Source organism: Canis lupus, chromosome 20 (assembly GCF_011100685.1).
Source record: "Canis lupus familiaris isolate Mischka breed German Shepherd chromosome 20, alternate assembly UU_Cfam_GSD_1.0, whole genome shotgun sequence".
In the NCBI taxonomy this organism is placed as follows: Eukaryota; Metazoa; Chordata; class Mammalia; order Carnivora; family Canidae; genus Canis; species Canis lupus.
The window spans coordinates 32,690,087-32,709,458 of NC_049241.1; the positions used below are offsets into that span (position 1 = coordinate 32,690,087).

The window sequence follows — 19,372 nt, forward strand, 5'->3', positions numbered from 1 at the left end:
CACAGAAAAACAGTTGAGAATTTCAGTGTCAGCAGCTGATGACAATAGACTACCTCTGAGGCTAATCTCCAAGTCAGAGCTTCCCCTGGAAGGTGTCTGAACTTAGCATGAGAGCAGCCAAGAAGTAATAGGAGAACTTTAGAACTTTAGGTGGCAGATACCAAGCATTCCCCAGGCAGACATCTAAAACCAATCACGGCAGCTTTTCTTCCTGATGTGCTTATCCCACGTGATCTAGTTGACCCAAAAGCCACCACCAACCAACCACAGCTGGCCCACCAGAGGAATCCAATATGCCACAGCGGGCAAGACAGCATATCCCATCAAAAATAACCCCACTAGGGGTTTATACCAGGCCAGTAAACACTGGGCTAATGCTTAACCAACAAGAATTCCATGAAAGCAAATAAGAAGCCAGAAGGTTGTTGAATGTTTCATAGCAACACCTCATGAGGTCCTCCAACACGTGAACAACCACTTCCAGTCAAAATGCCAAGCCAACACATTTCGCCAGGTTACTGGTCCTATTGGGAGTTGGGATATTCATGGAGACACAGCCATAAGGAAAATTCTCCCTTTGCAGCTACTGCAAATATTAGACTCTTTTTCCCATTCAAAGATAAGCAAAACAAAACCTGCTTTCATGCCACATCAATTATTCTTTGGGTACCTTTCTGAGGGATAGCTTACCAGGGATGTGGGCTCCTCCGTATGTAATGTTAACATCGTAATCCCCTGGAGCAAAGGGGATGTACTCAGCACTACAGCTTCCATCTTTGTTGTCTCTGCAGTTGATCTTTGACTCTGAAGGTCCCTCAACAGTTATGCCAAGCCCACCAATTCCTGCCCCTCTGGAAAGTGTGGAAAAGAAAGCAAAGTAGTTCTAGTGGTTCATGCTGGTCTGTTTATTGCCAAAATTATTTTAAAATCCCTCCATATGCAATCCCATTTAGCCAACCTGGCTCAACTACTGTGACACTTCCGCACAGAAAATTCCTCAACGGTGTAATATAAAGGCAGCTCTGACCCCTCCTCCGATGCTTATCCTTCATTTTTTTTTTCCTATCTAATTGTATTGGCTAAGACTACCAGTACAATCAGGTATGTGACATGTGATGAATTTTAGAAGGAATGCTTCTAATACTTAACTATGAAATTGGCTATATGTTTCTACATTATCACGTTAAGGAGTTTCCATCTAGTTCTGGTTTACTCAGCAATTTTAAGACTTTAAGTGAGGGCTTTCTGGTACTTTTTGAGGTATACTGGCCTTTCTGTATAGCATAAGGCTTGACAAAAGAACATGCCTGGGGATCCCTGGGTGGCTCAACGGTTTAGCGCCTGTCTTTGGCCCAGGGCGTAATCCTGGAGTCCCGGGATCAAGTCCCGCGTCAGGCTCCTGGCATGGAGCTTGCTTCTCCCTCTGCCTGTGTCTCTGTCCCCCTTCTCTCTCTATGTCTATCATGAATAAATAAATAAAATCTTAAAAAAAAAAAAAGAACATGCCTTATATGCCATGAAAAAAAAAAAAAAAAAAGCCTCTCAAAAGTTGGGAGACCATAACACCTATGCAGAATATACCCATACAACTCCTTCCGAGCAGTTAAACTACCTAAGGCTACTCCTTTTAGAGAGTCAACACATAGATCCCAGGACCTTCCTCACCTGGTAACAACAGTAAAGACATTGGGTTTGTTGGTAAAGGCCTCTTTCAATCCTGGTCCTTGAGCCTGGACTCGAGATGGCTGGCAGCCTTCGGTTACAGCCACTTTGAAGGGACTATTTGGGATGGGCACATCATCGTATGTCACCTCCACTACATGGAGACCTGTTCAAAACGACAAACAGAAACATAATTGCACAGGAGTCATCTATTTCTGGGAAATAACACTCTACTGTAGAGTTTCATCTAGCATTCCTCATCTACCTGCTACCCCACATTATTTGAAACAAGCAGGTTAGAGAAAGGTATCGGTTTGATCTGATTTTTTAAAAAAATATAGCTATTTATTTATGCTTCCTGTTCACTTGGCAGCCACATAACCCTCCCTCCCCAGTACCCATACACACCAGGCCTCTCCCTTAAGCAAATATCACTAAGTCTGTATTCAAGTTAGTCATCTTAAATGTACTATCCTGATTTGGAAAAACTCCATCTGGTCGTTAGCCAAGAGACAAAGGGAAATCCATGAAATAGAATATACATGCATCTACATAAAAAGATTGAAAGTATCTATACCAGAATATTTATAGGAATTATATATTCAGGTAATGAGAATATATGGTACTTTCATTTTTTTCTTTATCCTTTCCTGATTTATCAAACATTTCAAAAATTTCTAATATTCAGGAAAGAGATTATGCAAAAAAAATTATACAAATGGGCAATATGCCATGACATCAAGCTGCTCGAGGAGCCTGAGACTAAACCTGGCCCAACTGTCACACAGCAGGCCCAACATGTCGGGCACTGAGCAAGCACTGGCTCTGTTGGGGAAGAAGGTTTCTACGTGTCCCTGTCACTTTGTCCATGCCTCTGCTGAGACAGGCCAGACAACACGGGGTAGGAGTCAGTACCAGTCACCAAAGGAAATGGCCCAGCATGGCTCTGAATGACAGTCGTGTCCAAGCAGAAGTCATCTCACCTTTCTCAAAGGGTGTGTACTCCACCTGGTAGGTCCCATCAGCATTGTCCGTGACAAAGCACTCGGTAGAGGCCCCTGAGGGGTTGGCAATGTGGGCCTTGATGTGGTCACCCCCAACTTGTGTCAGGGGCCGTGAATCAACTGTGAAGTCGGTGGTGGCTTCGCGAAACACATCTGCAGAGCAATCACACAGATAAGAACATCACCAACACCCAGGACCTTGGACCAAATCCAAGAACTAGGGTTCTTGGCACTTTAGGTATATTATGTCTAATTTCAATGACAATAGACAACTGTTTTCTCTGACTCTCCAAATCAAGAGTATTAATGACCACCTCCCCCCACCCACCACCACCACCCTGTAAAAGCTCCTTCTTCCCAGGTAGCCTGTCGAAGCTCCTCCTCCCAGCCCTTTCCACCTGTAGGATGTAGGATGCATAGCACCCAGGGTGAACCCTCCTGTAAACTCTGTATCTTGGGTGAACTCCTTGCATACTTTTTGGACAAAGGTGGGGTTAGTGCTACGACAGTTGAAAAGACAGATTTGCTCTATAGCAAGTATGGTATTAGTATCACATTTTAAACCTTGTCAGTTAAGTGCCAAAAAATGAAAGATCTTGAATTTCCACATAAAAAAACAAGATTTCTGGCTTTGCCAGAGAAATAGGAAAATCTGCTGGCAGTGATAAGCCCCATGCCCCCTAGAGAAACAAAGTGAGGGGCGGGCAGCAGAAATGCCACATGCTCACCCCTTTGCTGTGGTCCATCTCTTCCTGCTGTAGAAACCACAGGTGAGTGTTTTCTTATACCCCACCTGGCCCCAGTGGGCATATTAGTTTGCAGCTCTGCTCTGCATTTCTGGTGACCCCTAAGTCCCAAGTTATTTTGCAGTCTCCCTCTTTTTTTATGAAACCCACCTTTTCCTTCTATGCCTGGCCCAAAGACTTTGACCCTGCTGGTGTCCACGGCGGGCTCCACCTTGACCCTGGCAGGGAAGTGGGGCACGAGCTCGCCACCATACTTCATGGTCAGCGTGTACATGCCGGCTGTCAGGGGCACATAGGTCACCGCGTAGGTACCGTCTTTGTTGTTTTCAATACAGACTTCAGCTTTCGTTCCCGAGTCTGAGACGGCTTCCAGGCCCAGGGCCCCGGGCCCTGCTTCTGAACAGTCAACACTCAGCAGCCCAGCTTCACCCACTTTCCCATGCTGGAGACCTGGTCCTGAAGCCACGACTTTAGAGGGGTCAAAAGGCATTTCAATGTCAGCTTTGAAGGGAGAACCAGGTATGTGGACTTCTTCAAAGAGAATGTTGACGAAGTATTCCCCAGGCTTTGTGGGCAGGTAAGAGACGGAGCAGGTGCCATCACCATTGTCAGAACATTCAATTTTGGCCTCACATGGACCTTCCACGGTGAGGCCCAAACCTCCAGTGCCTGCTCCTTTGGTGTCGATAGTGAACTCGGCAGGCTTGCCCACGAGACCACCTTCAAGGCCAGGACCATGGGCCTTCACCTATTTGAACAGAGAATAAAAGTCAAAGTCTGCCTGATGCTTAGCCAGCACTGCTTAACCCCTAAGCCTGCAATCAGCACTGAGCTGCATCTTAGTTGAGTGGCCCTCCTCCCTGGGGTCTCTGAGTCAGACAGACCACAGAGAGCCATAGTGCCATCCAGGCTGTGAACAGCTATGAGAGGGAGACAACGCCTGAAAGCCACAGCCCAGAGGCGTAGCCCTCCGAAGCACGGGGCATGACTTCCCCTCCTGCTGCACCCAGCATTTCTGAACCACAGGGCCGCAGGTGGAGACCTAACGTCTGGTCTAACAAACACACGCGGGTCTGAACGTTTATAGGATGGTTTTATGGACCTTTCTGTTGCTTTGACAGCTACACCTCTCAACAAATTCCATATAATAAAACATGACACTGGAGTGGTGGATATGTGTCATTATACATTTGTCTAAACCTGCAGGATGCATAGCACCCAGGGTGAACCCTCCTGTAAACTCTGTATCTGGGGTGAACAGGATGTCAAGGCAGGTTCATCCATAGTAATACATGTACTCCTCTGCTGGGGGAGGTTGAGCACGTGCAGGCACAGCAGGTAGGAGGGAAATCTCTGTACCTGCCTCTCAATTTTCTAAAAACCTAAAACTCCAAACACTATAGTCTAATACAAAAATTTAAAACCAAACAGACTAAACTACTTTTCTAAGCGGGTGGGGCCAGGGCTTTCATCTCTGATTCAACAAATAAGAGAGTTTTATAGGACTCATGCTATTGAGACCACTGAAAATACTCTAAAGCCCTGGATTCCGGGCTACTAGGAAGAAATGATAATGAGCCTAATCTATTTTTCTATTGAGTTAAATAATTTCTGCAGGGTGAGCTCACCTGTCATGCCGGCCACTGGGCTCTCACTTTGCCCTCACAGGCTCATTGTGAAGCAAGTGCTGCTATCATGCTAACAAATGGGAGGAACAGGACTTAGGGATGAGGAGTACCTCACCAAAGCCTCACCACCAGCGAGCAAGAGGAGGAGCAGTGGGGAGTACACCCAGCTGCCCAAGGAATCCTCAGGCTGAGATGTAGAACAGAAAACTACTGTCAGCTGGGGATAAAGTGCAGCTGTTAAGAATGGACTTTCCTTGGAAAATAACTTTCCAAAGACCACTGTCACGCAGGATCAGTGAAGGACTACAGTGGTATATTGGACAACAGGAGACAAAGTCCTGGTACAGAAACCAAAGCTGACCTTGGTGGGATCCGGTGGCAGTGAGGCCTCCACTGTGTAGGGGCTTCCAGGCACAGGGTGTCCGTCGTAGGTGACATCTACAGCGTATAGTCCTTCCTCCCGAGGGATGAACTTGGCCGTGCTGCTCTCCCGGCCTGCCACGGGTGCCACCAGACATGGCACAATCTTCCTTGAGGGGCTCGAGATCGTCACATCCAGCTTTCCCTGGCCGCCTGCCCCCTTGGTGTCGATGGCAAACTCCTGCCCCTGCCCTACTTCAACTCCTGGAAGAGAGGAATACACCCTAGTGATGAGCTGACCCTTTGCAGCAGCAAAAACGGCTGAAAGCAGAACAGTGATGGTTCCCTGGACATGAGGCCTTATCTTGGCATGTCCAACAAGCAAGGGTACCAAGGACAAGAAGAAAGACCAAGTTGGGATAATCAGCATTTACCTGGATAACGACCAGTACAGCTACTCGCTAATAATGATACAGATGACAACGATAGCTGACACGTACGGATACAATAATGATTGGTTACTTACTGCCTGCACTTTATCCCCAGGCTCAGGACAGCACATCATCTCCTTTCATTTTTACCACAACCCTCTAGGGTATTATTAGTTACCAATGGCTTTAACAAACTGAGGCTCAGAGGGTAAGGAATGTGTGCAGGGTGCCATATGCAGCAGACCACAAAGGTGGGACTCACACGTAAATTTACTTGACCCCACATTCTGCTCTGCCAACTTATAATCTGACACCATTCTCTCTCCTTTTACTTACTTTTGGTGTTGACTTTGTATCAAAACATCCCCATAAGCCAATGTTTTATTTAATAATCCTTGGCAGCAAATTTAATCCCATAGCCAACAAAGCAAAAGTCACCAAGCTGGCCAATGCAGGGGCACCAAAGAGAGTCTGAAAAACGGACTCTCTGGGCTGTGCTGGTATTTGAAAGGTCTCTGCAAAGCAGGGCCATGGAAAACTCATGTGTTATACTTGCCAAAAAGGGGGAAAGGACTAGGGCACCTGGCTGGCTCAGTCCATTAAGCAGCTGCCTTCGGCTTGGATTGTGATCTGGGGGTCCTGGGATCGAGCCCCATGTGGGGCTTCCTGCTCAATGGGGAACTTGCTTTTCCCTCTCCCTCTGCCACTCTTCCTGCTTGTGCTCTTGCTCTCTCTCAAATAAATAAATAAAGTTTTAAAAAAAGAATGGGGGAAAGGACTTTGAACCAAAATGAAAGCACTGAGAGCATAGGGCCCCCACCTACAAGCCAAGGAAATCCTGACTCTAGGGTAGCAGGGGGCCTCCCAAGATATGCACTGCCTAATCACAAGCAAGGAGGCCGTAGAGCGCCATGGCCCAAAGGCTTGCCCTAATCTGCATGGCACCTTCCTGGTCTGGAATTGAAGCCCTAGCTATCTTATAGAAAGCAGCAATGAAGAGATATATGAAAGGCTTGGAATAATGACTTTCATATGCTCAGCCCTCCAGTGACAAAGCTGGCATCTGGCTCTTGCTTCAGAGAGCTCAGAGCTCGGAGGTGGCCTTCTTCACAAATCATGCTTTTGAGTCACAGGTCAGTGAATGTGCTCAACCATGGTCCACCAAGACCAAATAGGCCTGCCCGGGGCGGGGGGGCGGGGGGGGTGCGCTGAGCCCCACGTGACCAGGCAATCAGGTGAATGTGTGCCATTGTGGTGTGGTCAGGCTACGGCCACATGGCAGCTCATGCCAACAAGGGGACACAGATGTGAATGTTCTCCAAGATGCACTGCTGATGTCAAAAGGCAGGCTGAAGACATATGCATAGAGCAGGATAACTTTAATGCAAAATGAACATTGCCAAATGTTTTCTGCTGGCATATATGCACGTATACATGTAGAGAGAAGGTCTGGAAGAACAGAAACTGAACGGCTCACTTTGGTTAACCCTAGGAAGAGTAAGAGGTGATGGTTAGACTAGAGTTTACTCTCAACTGTGACTTTTTTTGGGTGAAAAATGGATTTATGCATTACTTGCATAAAAAAAGAATTTTATGATCATGTGGTGAACTTTTGAAGCCAAGTGGTAAATACTTCAGTGTTCATATTACACGACTGTCTTTCCTTTTGTATGTTTGGAATTTTCCCTAATAAAACAAATTAAAACATTTTAAAATAATGAAATGAGCTAATACTAATAAGATACCTACCAAGCCAAAGGAATATTGGGGTGGGGTGGGGGTTGTGGTTTCTGAGTGCCAGAGAGTTGGCTTTTATGCTTGAGTGTCCACCCGCATATGAATTCCGTGGCCAAGGACAGCTAAACACAGTAGAAAGTCACCAGAAGGCAATGTGTCCCAACTTCTCTTTGTAATAAAAACGTCCCACCGCGATGCCGGCAGTTACCAAGGGCTATGTGCCAGCCCCTGAATTATGAGCTCATTTAACTTTCAAAATATTCCTGTGAATGTTAAGTGTTCTTGACCACCCCTCCTCCACAGTAAAAATGAGGAGACCGAGGCTTGGTGAGGTTAAGCACAGGTAGGGTCACAGAGCTACCCAGTGCATGGCCCCAGTTCTCACCCACATCTGTCCCACTTCAAAGTCTCTTAAGGCACAATTTGCTTCTCTGCAAACTGTCTTTTGAAGGGAATCTAACTGGCAGCCCTGGTTGGTGGTCTTCGGTGACCTGTCTCCCCTCCATCCACACACTTACTGTTTTCCAGCCCATTAATTTTTATCTTGCTCAGATCCAGCGGAGCAGCCACGCCCACAGTGAAAGGGCTTTTAGGGATGGGGTCGCCACCATACGTAACCAGAACCTGCATGCTGCCCTGGAACGAGAGGAAACAGAGTGCACCTTTGGGCACCAACATCTAATGTGTTGTTTAAACCTGCCTTCCAGATCTTTCATTCCTCCAGAGACACAGGGCACTTGCCTCCACGGATTTAGAACACCACAAACATATTTCTCTAAGCTTCTGGCCCCATGGCAAAAACTACTGAGAAGTCAGATAAAATCAGAGCAACAAATAACAATAAGCACACATACTCAGTGCTTTTAAGCACTGTCTGGACTCAATCTCCAAACAGTGGTTCCTATCGATGTCCCCATTTTTCCAGTAAAGGAAACTATAGCTCAGGGAAGTAGTCACTTGCCCCACATCACATGCCTGGTAAGTCTGAGAGTTCATACCCATGGCACCCAGATCGGTGTCCCAGCTGCTCTGCCCCACTACCTCCTACGCAGCCACAGCTGACCCCAGCCATGGGTAGAGCTGCTGGGTATGGGAGCCTCTAACTAAACAAAACCAGCTTTCTCTACGTCTTGGAAATCAATTTCAGGCCACTAGACTGAAAGGGATTTGCACACTAGAGCAGTCTCTAAACTCCCACATCTATGTCAAGGAAAGAAAAGTTGCAAGTGTGAAGGGAATCATGTCCACAGGCTTGGCAGATCCCTTGTTAGCTACCTAGGGGGCACAGGAGTGCAGTATGTGCCACGGCTGCTCTCCTCCAGCCAGTCCTGGCCCACTCACTGCTGGCCTCCCCACCCCCTGCCAAACCAAGGCTCCATGAAAGCCCAGGCCTGTCTCAGTAGATTAGGATCTCCCTCACCTCAAACACCCCAGGCATAATGTAAGGGGATGTGGAGGGAGAGACTATGCCCCCTCAAGAATCTGGGGGGCTCACCAGAATTCAGGCTCTGCTGAAAGCTGTCAGTAATCAAGTGTTAAAAGGGTGTAGCTTTTGGCTCTTATATATTTTCTCACATTGCTTTCAATAATAAAAAAGGGGGAGAAAGCCAAGAAAAAATTTGGTTGCATCAATGAAGGAGGGAGGATTGATTCTCCAGGATTTATTGGCAATGAGCACAAACCAACTGGCCCCCTGCCTCAAGGGTGTAATATTTCATGATAGAAGGTACACAGGTCAGATCCTACAGAGTTGAGAGCCAGCCGGGGACAGGAATGGTCTTCTCTTTGTAATAAGGACGTCAGGGGGTGACTTGTGACTTCAGCCGCCATGGCACTCCCATCATGCTAGCTCTTCCCAAGGTTCAATTTGCCCACAAGCCCCTAACTCCTTGAGGGATAGGCCTCACAGCTATCATGGAAAAAGCTTCTCCACCAGCCCTTCTCAGTCTTCTGATTGCATCTCTGGAGTGCCACAGGAGAGGGAAAAATCCCTTCAGTTAAGCCTACGCATCTCATAAAAGAACAAGTGTTCTCATTACCAGTCATAAAAAAAAAAAACCTCAGATAGGAAATTAACTCTACCTCAAATAACCTAACAGGGGGGAGGAAGAAATCTTAGGAGACTTACACCTGCAATGGCTTGTAGCATTTTAAGGTCTCCTCTGAAGCCCAGCTAAGGAACGGACTGTGCTTTTCCCTGGAGGGTGGTGACATGAGGAATGTCTGAGCAATGACCACTGGTGCGTTTCACAAAGACCTTGCTGACGGCAGAACAGTTTTATTCTTTCCCCTCTGTGCCTCTGAGACCTTAATCCTACCCTGAGCAGCACACGAATGTAAGACTCTGACCCTAGAGCTCAGGTAAGGACTGGATCAAGTGAGCTACTCACAGCCCCTTCCTCAGAGACCTCCAGGACAGGCAGGGAGGCTCAGTGAAGCTACAGGGTCTCCTCAAGGAACTTCCAGAAAGTATGTGGGGGTTTCAACTTCCAGTGGCTTCTGACCTGGTGGGTCATGGAGCTGTTGCCACCAGCTTCTCAAAGAGCTCACTCTACATGAAGGAACATGGGCTTGAGAAACTGGAAGTCCCCTGAGGGCACAGACAACCAAAAGCATAGAAGGCAAAATCCTCGGGAGAATATGGCATTGTGTGATCTTCCTTCCATAAAAATCAAGCCGTTGTCCAACCTCTGGTAGGATCCTGAAGCCCCAACCCAACAAGTGACACTCTACTGTACTGCCACCAAAGCAAAAAGAACTCTGACCACTGTCCTGCAATAAGACTGCGACTGGCCCACTACAGGTAGGTGGGCATCTGCAAGCTGTCACTCAGAGACCCTGCAGGGGACAGCAGCACCCGGCAGGTGCCAGGGAGTGAAGAGTCAGCAATTAGGCAGGGCTCCAGATCCTCACGCAGCACAGCCTGTATTCTGAGGGCGACATGCTCACCTGGGCCAAGACCCACCGCTGTCTCTCCACACACACACACCAAACAACTACATTTCTGGAAAGTTCCAGCCTGTTATTCCCCAAAGGGAATAACCATGAGAAGGTACACCTGTGGGCATCAGCCATGTTGGGCACAGCCTTCTGGGCTGACCTCTTAACCATATCCAAGGGCACAGCTCAGAAGACAAGCTAGTTCAACCAATCCTGAGCTGTATGCTGCTCTTCAGAAAAGACAGATCAAAGAGTGTGTTGGCCCCACTCTCCCTACAAAGTTCCTGAGTGGTCTCTGCTTGAGAGTAGAGCCTCAACTTTGTGTATTTCCCCCTTTAAGCTGTCAATTCAAGCAAAGAACCCTGTTCTCAACACTGGGGATGGAAAAATATATATGACATATATACAGGACATGATGTCCCATTGTCAGGGAACTCACAATCAAAGAGAAGAAATTCAATTTGTTTTATTTGCCATAGAGAAATATACAGAACTGCAAGTTGCCCCAAAAATGAAACCATAAACTTTGCTCTAAACTCCAAACAAGATCAGAGAGGCATCATGTGAGCCATCCACACTGGAGGCAGTGACTAACACCGAGACTCTGCCGGGCTCCTTGGACATATGACAGGCAGCATCTGAACAAAGCCCCAAGTAGCCATAGAGCCTGCCAACAAACCTGCTATTATCAAAGAAATGGATGAACTTGACCTTGGGATGACTTTGAACTAAGAAGCCTCCCACTTTAGCCTCTACCTCTGCCCCAACTGGCAGCTGGTGCATCCAGGGCAAGAGGTTCTGAAGCCCTTTCTGGGAGTACAGGCTAAAACCTGACTCTGTCTTAATGTGTGCAACTTCCTTTCTAATGGCTCAGCCAAAACCCCAAAAAGCTGATAGATAAAGGATAAAGCAAGAGTCTCAAAATGTTTTTAGTAGAGTCTAATAAGACCTTATGACCTTGACCAGTGTGCATGGCTGTGCTTTCTGGTACCTTCTCCTAAGGAATGTAGAGAACAGGCAACAAGGATGATGTCAGGCTCATGCTCCCAGTGGTGAGTCTCCCTCTGGCCCTCACCATGAGGAGGAAAAGAATTACCCATTCAGCATTGAGCAGCCTGGATGGGAAGAGTATTTTACCTACAAAAGTATTATTACCACTGCTAGCAATGAACCCCTCATGAAGGTAAAAACAAAGAACAAAACCATAGGAAGAAGCACATCTGGATGTAAGAGGCCACATCTGTACTACAGTACACAAGAATTCACCCTGGAGAACCCCTCCCACTGCCACAGATGTTCTCACAGTAAAGATTCCATCTCCGAGGATATGTAGCCCCCTAACGAGGGGATACCTACACCACCCCCTCCTACACCACCCCCTCATCCTCACCGTACTTCTCATTCCTTCCCACTAGACTCTGGGCAGCTCCTCACTGACTGCCAGGAGAGAGCAATGCTTCTCGGGTGTTGTTTCTACAGAACACATCACCCCTGTCCTCCCACAGAGGGTACCTCACACAAGGGAGACTGTTTTCCTCAGGAAAGAAGAAACCCGAGTGGTTTGCAATGGCTGTGTAGAACACTACACAGAAAAATAGTAAAAACCAGGCTTTTCTTCTGGGTTATCTGTTCCTCAGACCCCAAAGGTGTGGCCATGAAGCAAAACCCAATTTTGAACAAATTAACATGAATTCATACAGAGCAGCAGTTTAGGTGCTTCTTGCTTAAAACAATCAAAGCAAAGTGGCCTGGATCATAGGATCCTGTCTGTGTTCCTGAATTTTGTACAAGGGGATATTCTGGGGCCCTAGATAGTATTTCAGGGGGACTAAAGGCTGACTGGCTCTTTGAGGGAGACCCACAACACCACCTTGTAAAAGGGCCAGCAGGGGAATATAAAGGTGTTGGTATTGCCGCTCCTCCCCATGAGGAATTCAGCAAAGACTAAACAAAGGCCAGATGGCAAGGAAGGGCTTGTGTGTGGAATAAGAGGTAGATACCAGGCCCCGAATTTCAAGAGCTCACTGTTTCTGCTAAAACCCAAAATGGAGGTAGGAGATGGGGACACGGAGAGAGGGGGTAGCTTCCTGCTTGTTCTTAGGGAAACCTTCAGGCTCTCCTCACAGGACCAACCACCTCCTGGGAGGCTCAGGAGGACAGGCATGGAGAGCCGCCACCTGCAGAGGAGCACTTCAACAGAGCGCAGATCACAGCCTTGATGTCCAAAGGGCCCAGCGCGGCACTGAGGGGGAAGGGGCCTGGGTGACGGGGAGGCAGAGGACAGGGGAATGGGAAGGACCCTACCTGCTGGGTGGGTGTGTATTTAACGGTGTGGGAGTAGTCATAATTGTCGATAATGTCCAAATCCCTCACGGCGTCTCCAGGAACGGGGCTGCTGAACTGCACGTTCAGTGGGGCTTTTCCGGCTCCTTTGGTATAGACCGTGAAGTGGGTCGGTTTCCCATTTTCCACACCTGGAAAGATATACCGTGAAGTGAGGAGACAGGCCTAGCTGGAGCGGTTTCACTTTTACAACCAGTCAGACGGGTTCATCAGCACCAGCTCTACCAAGGCAGTCAGTGACAGGGGCTGGTCCTCAGCCACTGCCAACAGCTCCCTGCTGAACGGGGCCCCCACAGACCACCTGCCTTGGACAGAGACAAGTCTCTCAAGGTCCCTGGACCAAACACGTCCATGGCCACTGGCCTGCAGTAGTCCCCCAGGACAGCCTCACCAGCGTGCCATCCTACCTGCTTTGCTGAGCCCAGGGCCTTCCGCCTTCACTTTGCTGGCATCATGGGAAGGGTCAACTTTCACTCTGAAAGGGCTGGCAGGGATTTCCTGTAGGGAAGACACTGTCTCAGTAGGAAAGCCCCTGAAGCATCTGCCAGAGTTTAGCCTTCTAATGACACGAAGGAGGAGACCTCTGTGACTCTGGCAGGTGGCAGGCAAACTTCCGTCACCACACGTCAAGCCTTTGTACTTTAGCCTCAGGTAGAGGCCATTGGGGGTCACTAACAAATGCCTGGACTTCTAACATCGCAGGCTTTGACCTGCTCACTGCACAGCTAAAGGAAAGTCTCCTACAAATGCATCTGAAAATTCTGAGCCTTTAACACCAAAGGTTGAGTACTTAGGATGCAAAAAACCCAGCAAGAATAAAACCGAAGATGACAAGAACATGTAGGATTGGGGGGGGGGGGGGGGGGGAGGATATGTCCTCAGGTACAGCTCAGAGCTGATCAGAAATAGAATGATTATAATTCTTCATAAAGAAAGTTGCAGATTATTGGAATAAAGGCAAAACAGGTTAACTGGATGAAATCAATTCAAGACCAACACTGTCAGGCACAGAACTTTCTCCTGAGACTCCTATCCTTATGTGAGATTAATTTGAATCACCAGGATCCCACTGTTCCCTGTTTTAAGTACCACTCGACTTATCCTCACCTATCACACATAAATATGAACTCAATTTGAAAGGTCAAAGCGCCTGTTACTATAAAAGTTTAAGGGTCAAGGCCAAAGCCATTGCTTCAAAGTGGTCAAAGTAGAACACATCTAGAAGCTCATTGTGTTTCAATCAGAAACTTGATGAGTGTCTCTAACAAACCAGTCTCCTTCCAGAGCCCTGCTATAACCATTGAATACAGTCTGCCTCACTTTTGCTAGAAAGTGGTAAAATTTTAGTTCTGAGTGTTTTGTTTTGTTTTGTCTTGTTTTTCCTTCATGGTTTTCGGAAACCAGAAAGGAAAACTGCTGAGCAGAATTCTCAAGACACTGCCCTACTGCTAAAAACAAAAACAAAAATAAAAAGGAAATATGCACACAGGTGGCCAGAAAGAACCCAGGCCCAAAAACACACCTGAGATGCAAAGAGAACTTTGATAGTGTATCGCCCGGCGGCAGGAGGCACGTATTTGACCGTAAACGTGTCGTTGGCGTTGTGAATAATGTCAAAGTCCACGTCTTCCTCATCCTCACTTAATACCCGAGCATCACATTTAATGCCAACGCTGACATCACCTGGAACAGACCAGCTTATGAGCGCACCAGTGTACAAGAAACAGCACGTCCCATGCAATCACTTCCAGCTCAGCTCAGCTAACACCCCAAAAAAGCAATTGGGAAGTTTCCAGTAACAAACCTGACAAAGGGATGGTGCTAAGTCAGGGCTTTGGAGAAGGGATGAAGGATTAGCAAAGATCACCAAGGAATTGACACAGACGCTCATTAGATGAACAATGACCTATTCAGGCGCACTATTTTCTGGCTCAAAGTTCACTGCCCTTCAAACGTTAGGAAAAGAATGTTCCTCCTCAAGGAGCAACAGTCACCACGCTGGGGAAGCCCCATCTTACCTTCCCCAGCCTCAGTACAGTCCACTGTGAAATGAGTAGGCTCATTTGCCTTCAGTCCACTTCGCTCCACACCTGGCCCAAATACCTTGACCTTCTGGGGATGGCTACCCTGCCCGATATTGACCTGAAGAGAACATAGGAGAAAGTTATAACCAACTCTTCCTCCACCTGGACCCAGTGAAAAATTGTTAGTTAATATTGTTAGAAATAATAGTTTTGGGGAGCAATCTAGAGCACTCTGTCTTTCAAACCACTCCATCTGTCATAGCTGACCAGGGATGGATGGATCTGCCTTGGTCATCAGGCATGGAGCACAGGCTTGCCACAAGACTTAGTTTTTTCATATAACAGCAGGATCATGCTTCACAACCTACCCTGTAGGGACTGTGTGGGATGTTCACACCTCCCCAGACCACAGCAATGGTGTGCTTGATGGCCTTAACCGGGGTGTACGAGCAGGCATATGTCCCATCCATCCGGCTCTTCATCTGGATGTCAATGGGCTGGCCTTCCCCATCCTACAAAAGAACAGGGGCTAAGAAAAGAAACTGGCCCTCACACATTCTTCATCAAACAGGGCCACCACAGCTTCCCGATACAATCAAGTCACCACTCATCCAACAAAACTTCACAGAAGAACTATGCTATTCCCCACTCTCACAATGCATGCCATCATTATAGGTGATAAAATACTGCCTGTATTTACTTCTTTTTAATAAGAGACATACAACCCCAAAAGAAAGCCATGGCTACTCAGTACTTCTTAATTTGGGAGCACCTGGGTAGTTCAGTCAGTTAAGTGTCCAACTCTTGATTTCAGCTCAGGCCATGATCTCAGGGTCTAGAGACCACGCACTGCATCAGGCTCCATGCTCAGCAGGAGTCTGCTTGAGATGCTGTCCTTCCTCTGCCCCTCCCCTCACTCAGGTTCTCGTGCATGCACACATACACACACACTCTCTCTCTCTAAAATAAATAAATAAATCTTTAAAAAAGTACTTCTTAATTTTAACTCCTGCACTTAAATCATTGGGCCAAATTCAATTAAATTAGATAAACATCTTTAATAGATTCTTATTTACAAACCTCCTGCCAAGCTACCTAGGTAGCTTTGGCCACACTGAAGGATGTGGACAGGGAAATCTGAAATCAACCCTGTTTCCAAAAAATATAAATCATAAAGATGAGAAAAGCACCCTGCTTTATACATTAGAATCCCATTTAATCCTCACATAACCCCATGAGATAAATATTCTTATTATTCTCAATATGTGGATGAATGAACTGAGGGTCAGATGAACTGAGCAACTTGTCATTGCAATGACAGAAATGTGTCCCCTGATCATTAGCCCCTGGAAACTTACCTGAGCAAATATCTTCAAGGGAGCTTTTCCAGCATCCTTAGGATCCACAGTGAACTCAGCCAGGTTGTTGACAATGCACCCAGATTTCTCCAAACCTGGCCCATATGCTTGAACCTGGGGCAAAGGGCCAATAATGATTCTTTCTGTGCAAGGCCCCAATGAAACCCCAACATAACGACCAAGTAACCAGAGAATGAGATGAGAACAAAACCACTTGTTTTGGGGTCTCACTTTATAGTACCTAACATCATGCTCAAGTAGGTTGCAACTCAAAAATAAAAACAGGATCATTAACCTCCCACGAGGAAGGAAACTCTCAAAAACCAAGCTCCAATCCAACCTGGGGCTCCTTGCCTTATTCTGAGTTGATATAGATAACTTCCAATAACCAGGGCAGGGACCTCTAGCCATGTCCTTTCAATATTCCCACTTTAAGGGGGCTCAGAACCTTTACCACACACATTCCAAAAGTTAGCAGCTTCCAGAGAGCAAAGGACAAGCAGTTGGCCAAAGAGGGAAACCAACCAGCCCAGAATGACATCAGCCTATATAAACAGCGGCCCAGGTGGGCCACAGCAGCACACGTGGGGTTGTGGAGGCTTCCTTCTAGCAGGTAGGCTGCCCCAGACTCGATGCTTATCAGCCTCCTAAGAGTGTGACAGAAGCTCTTAGAAACACTGCTCCAATTTAAGAGAAGGGAGCTAGGGAGAAAAAAAATATCTTTCATTTATGAAGAGCGGCTTCTGCAGCCCCCTGCATGGGCCAGGCCCTGAGCTAAGGGCTGTCTTTGTGCACGTTAGCTCCCCAAATCGTCCCAGATACACTAGGAAGCAGACCCTATCATTCCCCTTTTATGGAGAAAGAATCAAGAGTCAGAGAGGTACGTGACTTGGCCAGCATTAGAGAAGCTCTACATGGTACTACCAGGGTTCTAACTCAGACCAAACTCCACATGGCTCCCCGCTGCTCTCCCTCAACACGCTGTTTAAGGTCACTCTCTGGGTACCACAGGGAGGGCCAGGAGCCAGCAAGAGAGCACAGAAATATGACAAACAGACTCACCAGATCTGGGTTGTAGTCTCCCGCAGCTGGATGGATGAAGGCCATGTATGGGCTCTCCTTGATGTCTTCATCATCACACATGATGTGAACGGCATATTCGCCGGGCTCCCTGGGCCAGTACTTGACATCACATGACCCATCATTCTGGTCGTCATACTCAATCTTTGCCTGGGAAGGGCCTTCAATGGCAAACCCTGGGGGACAGGGTGAGAGGGACCCCTATTTGCATGGTGGAAAGAACCTATCTTGTGTTACCAGCAGCTCAAACCCTCAAAGCCAAGTATCAGCCAGAAGCTTGAAATCTGTTTGTGTCTCCTTCCCACAAAACCAAGCCTCTTGAGTCTCTACTAGACATGGAAGGGTTGGATCTTCTACTATGTTTTTTGGTTTTGTTTTTTTAAACTTCATCTAACAAGGAAGGTCAAGCAAAATCTTAAACCGATGCCCACCCTTTGCCCCATCAAATCCACTTCTGGGCTTTTGTCTGAAGGAAATAATCAAGGATATTCATAAACAGATACAAAGTACATGGATTCAGCACTGTTTCTACAGGAAAACTGTGGAAATAGCTAGAGAGCCTAACATTAGACATCCATACAATGGAATTCCAAAGAAACCATGGAAAATCAAGACATAGCCTCTATTTATCTGAGGCAGAAAAATAGATTCCCCCCAGATATTTTTTTGTGGCAGATGAATGTATTTTTTTTTAAAGTCTAGAAGGATATGCCAAAGGTTTAATATCATACCAAAACATTTATTTATTTATTTATTTATTTATTTATTTATTTATTTATTTATTTTTTAGAATTTTATTTTATTTTTTTAAATTTATTTATTTATGATAGTCACAGAGAGAGAGAGAGGCAGAGACACAGGCAGAGGGAGAAGCAGGCTCCATGCAGGGAGCCCGACGTGGGATTCGATCCCGGGTCTCCAGGATCGCGCCCTGGGCCAAAGGCAGGCGCCAAACCGCTGCGCCACCCAGGGATCCCCAAAACATTGATTTAAACACTAAAGGTGATTTCTTCTTTTTCCCAGTTTGCTTATTTTCACTACCTAAAACAAGTAGTCACCAAACTATGGCCAGTGGGCCAAACTGATCTGCTACCTGTTTTTGTACATAAGGCTTTGCTGGGACACAGCAACACTCCTTTACTTCTGTCCTTTCTATGGCTGCTTTCATACTACAATGGCAGACTCACAACAGTTGCAGCAGGGCAAATATGGCCCACAATACTAAAATATTTGCTCTCTTGTCTTTTCTAGAGCAGGCTTGCTGACCATTGTTCTAAATGAATCCTATATACATCAGATGTGTACTTAAAATATCCTGTTAGGCTCCTAAAACATCTTGTTAGGCTCCAAAGAATATTTATTCTTCAAATTTCTAGTTTCAACAAAATTCATTCATCCATCTAAACTAAGAATTAGGGGCACCTGGGTGCCTCCATGGTTGAGTGTCTGCCTTTGACTCAGGTCGTGATCCTGGAGTCCTAGGATCAAGTCCTGTATCAGGCTCCCAGTAGGGAGCCTGCTTCTCCCTCCATCTGTGTCTCTGCCTCTCTCTGTATGTCTCTCATGAATAAATAAGTAAAATATTTAAATAAATAAATAATCAGTCAACAATATTTGCTGAGCATCTTGTATGTTCTCAGCACTATTTCAAGCACAACACCCATAGGAAACCTCTGCCCTTGAGGTTTAGCAGATGAATGAATGAAGAGGCAGAGGGGACCTTGAAAGGCATGAGGAAAATGAAAATTGCAATCCCATAGCAGTATTAAGAGTTGGATTTGGGTGGTCAGGAGGCCAGGAGGCTAAGGGTAGTGAGGTTTGGAGGAAGCCCCAATTCTCAGTCTGACCCTGGGACCAAGCCTTGTATAATCTCAGCCCTCCAGAAGCTGTTGGCCAGCTGTTTCCACCTACCCAGAGACCCCACTTCAGAGCCAATGGACTCTACCACGAAGTCTGCTGACCGCCCGACAATCCCACCATGAAGGCCAGGGCCCCATGCACGAACTTTCTGCATGCCTGCTTCAGGGCCAACTTGAACCTCAAAGGGGCTAGGAGAAAA

The 19,372-nt window shown here is 46.8% G+C and overlaps 1 protein-coding gene across 1 annotated transcript in view; it reads right to left on the reverse strand.

Annotated features, from left to right (window-relative positions):
* The window catches only part of FLNB (filamin B), a 138,270-nt gene that overhangs the window by 37,830 nt on the left and 81,068 nt on the right, over positions 1-19,372 (reverse strand). The window contains 14 exon segments of the mRNA XM_038566049.1: positions 691-851; positions 1,666-1,828; positions 2,646-2,819; positions 3,563-4,160; positions 5,402-5,664; positions 8,087-8,204; positions 12,813-12,982; positions 13,259-13,349; positions 14,374-14,534; positions 14,870-14,993; positions 15,244-15,387; positions 16,234-16,347; positions 17,296-17,489; positions 19,225-19,361. Coding sequence (XP_038421977.1) covers positions 691-851; positions 1,666-1,828; positions 2,646-2,819; positions 3,563-4,160; positions 5,402-5,664; positions 8,087-8,204; positions 12,813-12,982; positions 13,259-13,349; positions 14,374-14,534; positions 14,870-14,993; positions 15,244-15,387; positions 16,234-16,347; positions 17,296-17,489; positions 19,225-19,361 — 2,612 coding nt within the window.